This window comes from Xiphias gladius, chromosome 2 (assembly GCF_016859285.1).
Source record: "Xiphias gladius isolate SHS-SW01 ecotype Sanya breed wild chromosome 2, ASM1685928v1, whole genome shotgun sequence".
Classification (NCBI taxonomy): Eukaryota; Metazoa; Chordata; class Actinopteri; order Istiophoriformes; family Xiphiidae; genus Xiphias; species Xiphias gladius.
The window spans coordinates 15,861,187-15,871,417 of NC_053401.1; the positions used below are offsets into that span (position 1 = coordinate 15,861,187).

General features: G+C 37.4%; 1 protein-coding gene across 4 annotated transcripts in view; it reads right to left on the reverse strand.

The window, feature by feature from the left end:
• The window catches only part of etv6 (ETS variant transcription factor 6), a 37,151-nt gene that overhangs the window by 25,862 nt on the left and 1,058 nt on the right, over positions 1 to 10,231 (reverse strand). For 2 of the 4 annotated variants that reach the window (XM_040144809.1, XM_040144783.1), the window contains exons 1-2: positions 7,456 to 7,841; positions 2,795 to 2,924 (exon numbers count right to left, since the gene is read on the reverse strand). In XM_040144809.1, coding sequence (XP_040000743.1) covers positions 2,795 to 2,924; positions 7,456 to 7,485 — 160 coding nt within the window. In that variant the 5' untranslated portion in view covers positions 7,486 to 7,841. Of the gene's footprint in view, positions 1 to 2,794; positions 2,925 to 7,151; positions 7,411 to 7,455; positions 7,842 to 10,231 lie in introns of those variants that run through there. The other 2 variants (XM_040144801.1, XM_040144790.1) reach the window with 2 other exon arrangements.

Sequence of the window (10,231 nt, forward strand, 5' to 3'; positions counted from 1 at the left end):
AAGGAAAGGGTAAAACCAACCACAGAATGTGAATAATGTTACCTGCATGCTTGCATCTTCCTGTGCGTCAAAAAGTCAACGGGGTGCCTTTAATGCAGGCCATTTTTTGCCTGATGAACAGACTGAATTGCGATTTTATTTTATTTCATCAATCAAAAACATTTTCATGTGAGTTGGTTTCTTTTTGGGGGGGTTGATTCTTTTGTTTTATTTTGCTGTAGCTCATCGATGCTGACGCATCTGTCCCAGCTTTGTCATTTTCAAGTATAACATATGTAGTAATGGTTGCTAGTGCAGTTAACTTTTTTTTCCGACAATAATCAAAGAAATAAGTCAATTTAAAGTTGGCTATGTAATTTTTGCTAAACAACTGTAGTAATATGGTAAACGCTAACTCAGTGCAACAATGGTAAAAGTGCAGAAGAGTCATAAAGTAGCCCCACTAACTCACTAATGTCAGTCATACAGAAATATCTATCTAAAGTTTTCTAACATTACTTAACATTACCCACAGTAAGCTACTTGGCCAGACCATGTAAGTTTGTATCAGAAAAAACCCTGAGTGTATTGAGCTGAGTATTTGGTTGCTTATGAATTCCCCTTTTCAGTCAAGAGGAAAAATGGGTTTTTTCTTGTTTCAGAAGTTACAGGCTCACTTTAATGGTTGTTATTTCTGTAAGTCAACTTCAACAACCTGTACAACTGTCACCATTTTTTGTCATTATTTTTCAGGCTCTGCCACATGACATCCCCATTCTTAATCCTGCCTACTAACCTCTGATGGGCTCAGTTGCTCTTCAACAGAAGAATGGCCATCAATGAGGACTCAATCTATTTAAATCAGTTAAAAAAAAAAAAAAAAAAATCAGATGTTGGAAGCTATTCAGACCAAATTTTATTTCATAACCGCAAACATTTCTCTGCCTTTATTTTTCCAATCATCAAGGTGGAAGCCGCGACTAATTCACCTTGCTGATGGATTCAAAGAGGTTCAAGGACACCTCTAATTCAATGGTCAGAAGAGATTTAAACATCTTGTGTATTGAATGGGATAATTAAAACACGATAATTGGAATAGAAAACATACAGAAATGAATGATTACACTACCGGTCAAAAGTTTTACAACAGCCCCATTTTTCCAGTTTTTATAGAAATTTCAGCAGTTCAAGTTCAGTGAATAACCTTAAATGGTTCAAAGATAAGCGATAAACTGCCCAAGGTATAAAAAACACGTTTAGGTCATCAAAAACTGAAAAATCATGTAACTTTCATAGAAAACAGGCCTTTTTCAGGGATTAAGAAGTTAGTTTACTTACAGCTTCCCTGCAGAATTAGAAATAAATATAGCGGTGAAAGTTAATGCAAACAATTCCTACAGTTGCCCCTTTGTCTGTACAAAGGCAGTGATGGACCAAACTGTGTTATAACACCCTCTGATGCATTAGGACAATACTGTACTGCAAGAAATAGTACTGTAAATTGCTATCAGAATGGTGAGAAAAAAGTAGGTAACAAAGGAAGATAGAATGTTTGGTCAGTGGTTCATCCTACAGAATGATAATGACCTGAAAAATTAGAAGAAAAGAAGCAGAAGGTGGCTTTACATGATGGAAGACAAGCACAGTCTCCAGACTTACACACCATGGAGCTTGGTTGGGATGAACTTGACAGAAGGTGAATGCAAAGCAAACTCTTTCTAGAGTATAACATATTTGTGGGAACTTTTGCAAAAGTGCTGGAACAAACTTTCCGAACAACATTTGATATTCACAGTAGAAAGAATGCTTCAAGTATGTTCGACTGCTGGGTGAGACAAAAATTTTGATTAATTTAGTTCAACAAGAAGATTCCATGATTCCTTGTTTTTTTTTTAATCTTCATTATTTATCTATTCTATGCTTTAATTTCTGAGTACACTGAGAAATTACAGTGTATAGATTTCAGTAACAACTGGAAAAATCGAGGTGTTCTAAAACGTTTGACCAGTAGTGTGTAAGTACCAGTCCAGACATAATTTTGCTCTGTTTGGTGAGCGGCATTCATGTACTAAACTTAAATTTTGGAGTTTTTTTGGTCCTGTAAGTGTTTGGGACTACATTCTTACTCCTACTGAAATTTGCAGGGGTCTTAGTCCCCATGTTACAGCCCTCCACTTCTTCAGCAACTCTTCTTCTTCTATCACTCTCAGCACCTGTGTGTTCTCTGCTCCATATTATCTGTACCTGACCTGCTGCATAACTGTTGGTTATTACAGTGCAGTAGGTCTGTCTCTCTGGTCCAGTGGAAGCGTGTAGAGTTCAAGTGCCTGACCCCGGATCTGCTTCAACGCTTCCCAGCTGAGAGGTACAGCATGACTGGGCCAGCACTTGTGCAGCGATAATGGTGTGCGTGTGTGTGTGTTGTCATGATTTAATGTGATTTATTTTAACTGTTAAAGTGATATTCTGCAACATTTGTATTTATTCCTGTTGGCTTTTCTCATGATAAAAATGTCTACTGTCAGCTTCTGTTTGCTGTTCTAAACTCTCAGATATTGCCACCTGCAGAAGCTCATACTGTCATAGTCACAGTCCCACCCATACGGCTTGATCAACATGGGATTTTTGGGATGAGACCAATGAAAATCTGATTTCCCGGATTATCACTTCAGCCAAACTGAAACATTTACAGTTCAAGATACTAAAAACACTGACAAAAATCAATCTGTCCCTTTCAAATGACCGAGTGATCAATGTGCGTAGGAGTCACTCTCTTCAGTGTGTTTGTGTGTGTGTGCGAGTGTGTGTGACTCACGCAGGTGTGCAGGCAGCCTGGCAGGCTCGTCCTCCATTCGGCTGGCTGGCCTCGCGACAGGAGCATGGACGGGGGAGGAAGTGGAGTTTGGCAGCGGGTTCGCGGAAGGACTGAAAGAGCTCCTCTCCTGCTATGAATAGATACAGAGACACAAAGCATGGCTCACAAAGCTCCACGACACATCACCCCTGAACCCAAACAGCCCCAGGCAGACTCGCCTCACCTCGCTGTGCACCCACAACATCAACTAGCGTCATTCTCATCTCGTCGCATTATACTGTATGCTTCTAATAAACTGACACACTGGCCTGTCAAGGTGTGAAAACACAGTCTAGAGACACTAATACACAGAATGCCACACATGCTTTAGCACATGTTGCTATGCAGTGAAGTAACCTTCTAAACTAAGCAATGCACTGTTTGACAAGATGGTAACCTCAGTATCTTAAACCCATGGATATATTAGTGGGTCAGAAACAATTGTGCTGGATTTTCCTGACCGATCATCTGGTCATACATCTATAAGTATTAAATTTACAACTAGACTGGCACTCAGTAGAGTGCATACCTCCAGCAAGGCGAAAAACGCCCTATCTTGCAATGTTAAAGAAAGACTTGGATCCACCTCTTTAACCGGACCTACACCAAAATTTAATGGGTTCTTTCCTGGCGCATGCCCCATCCCTCCACCAAGTTTAGTGCAAATCGGTTCAGTACTTTTTGCATAATCCTGCTGACAAATAAACAAACCAACAAAAAGTCACTGGGATAAACATAGCCCCCTTGGGGGAGATAATAATATTAAACAGAGAAAGCAGCAAATTTGAGAAGCTGTGAGCAGCAAATATTTGACGCTTTTGCTCAATAAATGATAAGAAATGATAGAAATAAATCTACTAATCATTATTGTTTGAATGAATCAATTAGATTCAAAAATGTCAGAAAACTGAATGATGTCCATCACAACTTCCCAAAGCTTGATGTAACATCTTCGAATTGTTTGTTTTGTCTGAACAACATTTTAAAACCCAGAGGATATTAAATGTACAATGATATAACAGAGACACAGAAAATGCGCAGTTTTGTTTTTTGTTTCATTTTTTTTCTTTTGCTTGAAAAATCTAAATTATTTTCACTGTTAATTTTTTGTGATTGACTAATTGATTAACTAACTAATCTACAGTTGAAACAATTAGTCGTTTAATCAGTTAGTTGATTGACATAAAATTCATCTGCAACTACTCTGATAATTGATGTATCATTTAAGTTATTTTTTAAGGAAAAATGCCATCTATTTGATGGTTAAAACATCTCAAACGTGATAATTTTCCTCTTTACTTTGTCTCAACTTGTATTAAAATTTTATATCTTTGGCTTTTGGACTGTTTGCAGGGGGGAAAATGCAACTTGAAGATGTTACCCTCAGCTTTCAGAAATTGTGATGGACTTTTTTCATTATTACAACGACTCAACGATTAATTAATAAAATTTAAAAAGTGAAAAGTTGATTAAGTGATAAGTGAGGGAAAATGACACATATGGATGTCTGGGCTGAAGCAGCAATTGCAACAGAAATTACAATAAAGATCTCTTCTAATTCTCTGGACATGGAAAACTGTTAATTTCAAGTAACATGATAATATATTTACTGTACAGTATGTCTGTATTTTGGCCCTTTTCAAAGCGGAGGGGAAAGCACTGTCCTTTTCCAAAGGACTCAGTGCAGGTCAGATGTGGTAGCAACAATTACTAACTGTAATACTTTATATATTTCTGTTTTCCTTTAGAATCATTGGCAATTTCAGTTACATTAGCAGTCATACTCCAAACAGTATATACACATGTACAGCCATCTATGTTTTAAACTGAAGAGATTAAGGTGAACTCAACTGAAACTGTACTTCAGTTAAATCAGATCACATTATCGATCAATCTTGTAAGTCAGTTATCAAGCAAAAATGTCATTCACTGGTTTCAGCTTCTCAAATTTGAAGATTTGCTACATTTCTCTGTTTTATATGATTCTTATTTAGACCCCTTTGTGTTTTAGACTGTTGGTCAGACAAAACCAGCAATTTCAACATGTCACCTTGGGCTCTGAAACATTAGGATGAATATTTTTTACTATATATATACACCACTGTATAAGACTAAATGATTAATCAATTAATCAGAAACATAATCAGCAGATAAACTCCTGATGAAAACAGTTGTTAGTTGCAGTCCTCTCAAGGACACTCTGGAGATTTTAGACATTCTAGCTCTGCTATTGTACAGCACAATTATTGAATCTAGGTTACGGTGTGAGGTTTTCCACTTTGCGGTCATTCTCTGTTGACTGGTTTCCTTTCCTGCAAATGAGGACAGAGCATGAAGCCGCCTTAGTTTCTTGAGGAAATGAAGCAAAGTCTTTTGCTGTTTCTCCTCCCAGTTTCAGCCTGCTGTCACCAGCTAGCCACTCTTGAGACCTGAACACCAACTGTATGTACCAGGAATTTCCTGTGGAAGCTAAGCAATAATCTTTCAGTCTTCTATTTCCTTCTCTCAGAGGCGAAGGCTTCTCTTCCCCTGCTTCACATCCACTTTCTAAAAATTCTGTTGTCCAGAAAAAGGAAGCAGTCTCCTCTTTTATACTGCCGCAGCCTTCACACAGCTGGGACTGGGTCAGGTTAGTGGGAAGACAACATTTAGATTGTGATAAAGACAAATGCAGAGAAGGGTAGGTGATTTGTGACAGAACTGGGCTGCCGTACCAAGATGAGGGGGAGTCCTGTCTACAGGCTGCTATGGTGGAAAACTTGTCTCAGAGTGAAGTGCTGATCATTCTTCAGCATGCAACTGCAATTGTGCAGTGACATCAGACTCGGTAATCAGTAGACATCCCTCTTACACAAAACAAAACACCATATTTCGCTTTGAGTCACCAGAAAGCCTGCAGTGTTTCCAGTTATTTCAGGCTGATCTTGACATCCCAAATAATGTTTCTCTAATGTTCCTATTAGGGCTAACAATAATATCAGCGATTAACCTGTCAATTTATTTTTTGATGAAAAAATTGTAAAAAAAAATTTTTTTAAAATGCCCATCAAAAGTTCTGAGACCCCAAGGTGACATCTCCAAAAGCCCTTTTTTGTCTGACCAACAGTCCAAACCCCAAAGAAAGTCAATTTAAAAGAACAGAAAAAAAACACAAGAGCATTAAATCCTCACGTTTGAGCAGCCTGAACCTTCACCATTTTTGCTAGATTAAATACCTGAAACAGTTAACCGATCATCATTCACATTAATCAACCACATTTTCAGCTCTAGTTCAAATAGGAACTAATAATTATTCTGTGCTGGTCATGCTATTTTCCTTTTCCTATGATAGGTCTGCAAGTATGCATTCTTTTCATTATTGATTAATAAATAAAATTTTGATTTTAACATGCAAAATAAAATGACATGTCCATCACAAGCACAAAGTGTCTTCAAATTGTTTACACATTCTGACCAACAGCCATGAGGGCTAAGATATGAATTTTAAGCAGCAATTAACCATTATTTTCATTATTTATTTATTGTTTGATTAATTGATTGGTCTATAAAATGGCATTAAATAGGGCATTCAATTTGTAAAGTCCAAGGTGATGTCTTCATATGTACTGTTTTGTTCAAGTAACCGTCTTAAACTCAAATATACAGAGCTCCATTCTCTACCTCCAGCTTCTCTGATGTGAGGAATTGTTCCTTTTTAGTTTTATATCACTGTAAACTGGATATCTTTGGGATATGGACTGTTGGTCAGATAAATCAAGCTATAAGAAGATGCCACAAAGGGCTCTGGGAACTTGTGGCTTAACGATTTATTGTTCAATCGATAATGAAAGTAATTGTTAGCTGCAGCTTTATAAACGTATTCTGTTTACGATCATATAAAAAAGAGTAGAGCATCGTATCATCAAATTGGAAAAGCTAGAACTAGCAAATAGTTGGCATTTTTACTCAATAAATGAGTTAATTCAATACCAAAATAGTTGTCGATTAATATTCTGTCGATCGACTAGTCACTTCAGCTCTAAAACAGACTAGAACTATTTTAGCTTTTTTGGCTATATTTTTATCTAGTAAATCACTGAAAGGATCTGTCACGTCAAATGTAGTATACTGAGCTTGTCAATGGCAGTACTCCTATGCCAGTACAGTAATCCCAAATATGTGGTATAGGCCAAGAGTGGGTTTAATAGCCCAAACTCCTCTGTATCCCTATTGTTTTGTTGTGTCAATGAGAATCGGTTTAAGAGCTTTATAATTTCTTCTTCTTTCCCTGCTCGAGTTTATCAATATGCTACATCTACGTTACAAAACGTTCACCCACCGGCTTTGATCACTTTTCAGTGCGGTAAATCCAACGTTTTGCGTGTCACAGACAGTCACGACTTCTTCCCATCAGCAGAGTGGAGGCGAACTAAAAGCGTGGAGCCGTGAGCAACAGATGACTAGCAAAACAAACTGGATGGCGTTACAGCTAGTGCTTCTGTGCTGCACGTCTGTAGGAGGTGATATGCAACATTGATATTCCCTGCAGGAATATCACAGCTATATTATGAGGTGTTAAAACCTTTAGTGGAGAGTGTCTGTTGAAAGAAAACAAAGAAGAGAAAATGAGCCGACAGTGTTACCTTGGTCGCAGCGGAGGAGGATTCAGACATTATCTCCCGTCAACTTCTCTCCTTCTCCTTCCACTTTTCCGTTTTACTCTCTTCTTATCTCCTTTCCTTTCCTTTCCTATAGAAACCCACACAGCAGCAGCAGAAGTGGCAGCCCGACTGCTAGGCTTGTTACTGTAGGAGAAGTTGTTTTTTTCATGTAGCCCGCTTTTTCTTTTTTATCTGCTGGGCAGGTCCATAGTGCGGCTGTCGGTGTGAACTGAAAACTTCTTTTGTCCTTCACATGTCGGCAGTGCGCTGGTTAATAATCCCTTCCTGGAAGAGCAAGACTGAAGAGAGAGAGATCGGCGGACATCTATTCTCTCTCACTCTCTCTCTCTCTCTCTCATTGATCTGGATGTGTGTAAAACGGCGAAATGACGTGAATTCCCAGCATAGAGCCATGCCCCCTTTTAAAGGGAAACCCGAAACAGGAAATCGCAGCAGGTCGCGTTGCAGACACACAACTACAGACTAACAGATATATTTGTCAGACAGACTGGTTTTCGATTTATTTATTTTTTAATCAGAGCCTGATTCAAATGCGGTTACACAATAGGCTAAACCGCCGTGCTTTAATTAGCTATCATGTGGTGCAAAATACAACAGCAAAAATGAAACTCATTAAATATATACTATAAAATATTTAATAGGCTTTTATTGTTTCAAAACCAGATATCATATAGTATGGAAAGGTAACTGTAAAGTCAACCAAGAAATGCAATATAATACATATTATACAAAAGGCACGGGCTATTAAAGCAAAACAATAAGAAACAAAAAAATAAGATTACATAAATAGTATATAAGACGCGCGAATACTAAATACTTGAAAATATTTATTCAAAGTGATTTTAGAAAATCAATACGTCAAGTAAGGTCGTACTGAAAATTTAAAAAAGGTCTTAAAACTGAAGAGAGTACTAATTACTTATTGAAGAGGGACTGGATACATTGGACCGTAACATTTTATGAAAAAACGCATGTAGATAGAAGAAAGAGGTCCATGGACCAGCTGGGTCCTTCAACTGGGTCCAGTTTAGCAGAATGGGAAAAAAAATTCAAATGATTTTGTGTACAAATTCTATTTCTGTTTACGGGCAATTATTAGTATGTTGGGATTCAAATGTAATAGACCTGAATATCTGAATGAATACTACATTGTCAAAATATAAAAGACAAACCCACAGCACATTTTCTCCACTGTGCAGTTACCCTCAGCTCTACAGAATGTTTTAGCCTCTTTTAGCTAACTGTTTTGATTTCATTGCTTGTAACTTTTTTGGCTCAGTCTCATCATTCCCATTAACCTTGTTTTTCGTAGCCACAGCAAGCATTTATTTTCATTATAAACGCTCTGATAAACCCACTGTACACTACCAGCCAAGCATGAATATATGCTATACATATGCTGCTCCGTGTCTGGATGTGTAAATAGGCAATCCAATTGTTTACTACTTAAAGGACTTTATTAGTTGATAATATGTCAATGTTTTATTTACAGCTTGTTCCCAAATTGGCCAAAAACGATTAATACTGCTTTAAACAGACTTGTTCCACAATTAGTCCTTTGCACAAGGTCATCTCCATTGAAACTTAACTGACACAAGTTTCCTTTAAAGATAGTGAGCCGTGCAGCATTAACTAACCTAGCGTACAGGTGGGTGACAAATTAAAGATTAAAAAATATAGAGCGTTTTAGTAAGGTGTTTTGGGCCACCACGAGCCTCCAGAAGAGCTTTAATTCTCCTTGTCATAGATTCTACAAGTGTGTGCAACTCAACAGGTGGGATGAGCACCATTCTTGCAAAAGATAAAGGTTATTTGACTCAAACTGAACACCTCCTGATAACATGGTATGCATCATAGATTGCTGGACCGTGAGACTGCCCCATGAATTCATAAATAACTATGGTTAGACTACAGGTCAGGTTTGACTCTAAAACTTGATTGCTTAACAGCACAAACAAGGAAGAGACAGAATTCTGTTCTTCCAGGGCGATGAAACCTATAGCTTTAGTTTCTGGCGGCAGTAGCTGGTGGAAGGAGTAAAAGGCAAAAACATTTATGGAAAAATCACTTGCATATATATTCTCTTCAAGGAGAGGGAGGTTAACAGAAAGCAGTGAAGCTGATGGGAAATGTACTTTAAGTTAATGAGCAAATGCAGATGAGTGAAGCTGAGGGATAACAAATTCATCCCGATGCTTCAGTGGAAAATAATTAGACTTATATGTTTTATGTTATTCTATTTAGTTATTGTTAAAAAAAAATTTAATTAGAATGGATGAAATTAGGATTTTTTTTACATGTATGTAAACTGTCTTTGGTGCAGGTAATTGATTCGGGGGTCACCTGTAAATACAAATCTATTTGGAAGGTTGAACTGCTTTTCAGTCAATGTCTTGTCTAAAACTACACCACAAATGTATTTTTATATGCAGTGTTATCCATTTAGCGCAATACTAAAGTAAAGTAAAGTATCCGTTTTTGTGTATTTTTGAACTGGAAAATAAAAAGTCAATTTTTTTTTTTAGGTCTGTCCTTTGTGCTGCTGGAATGATCATTAATTTTGACTACTTTGGGAACAAAACCATAAATGTACTACATTAAATTTTAATGTTTTCACTAAAACATGACAAACTGTAGGCAGGACCTTTTCTGTCTTTGAAATTGGCAGGTTTTTTTAGATGGTGGGATTGACAGATTACATTAATGGGATTACAGTAATCAGATTTAAAAAGTGACA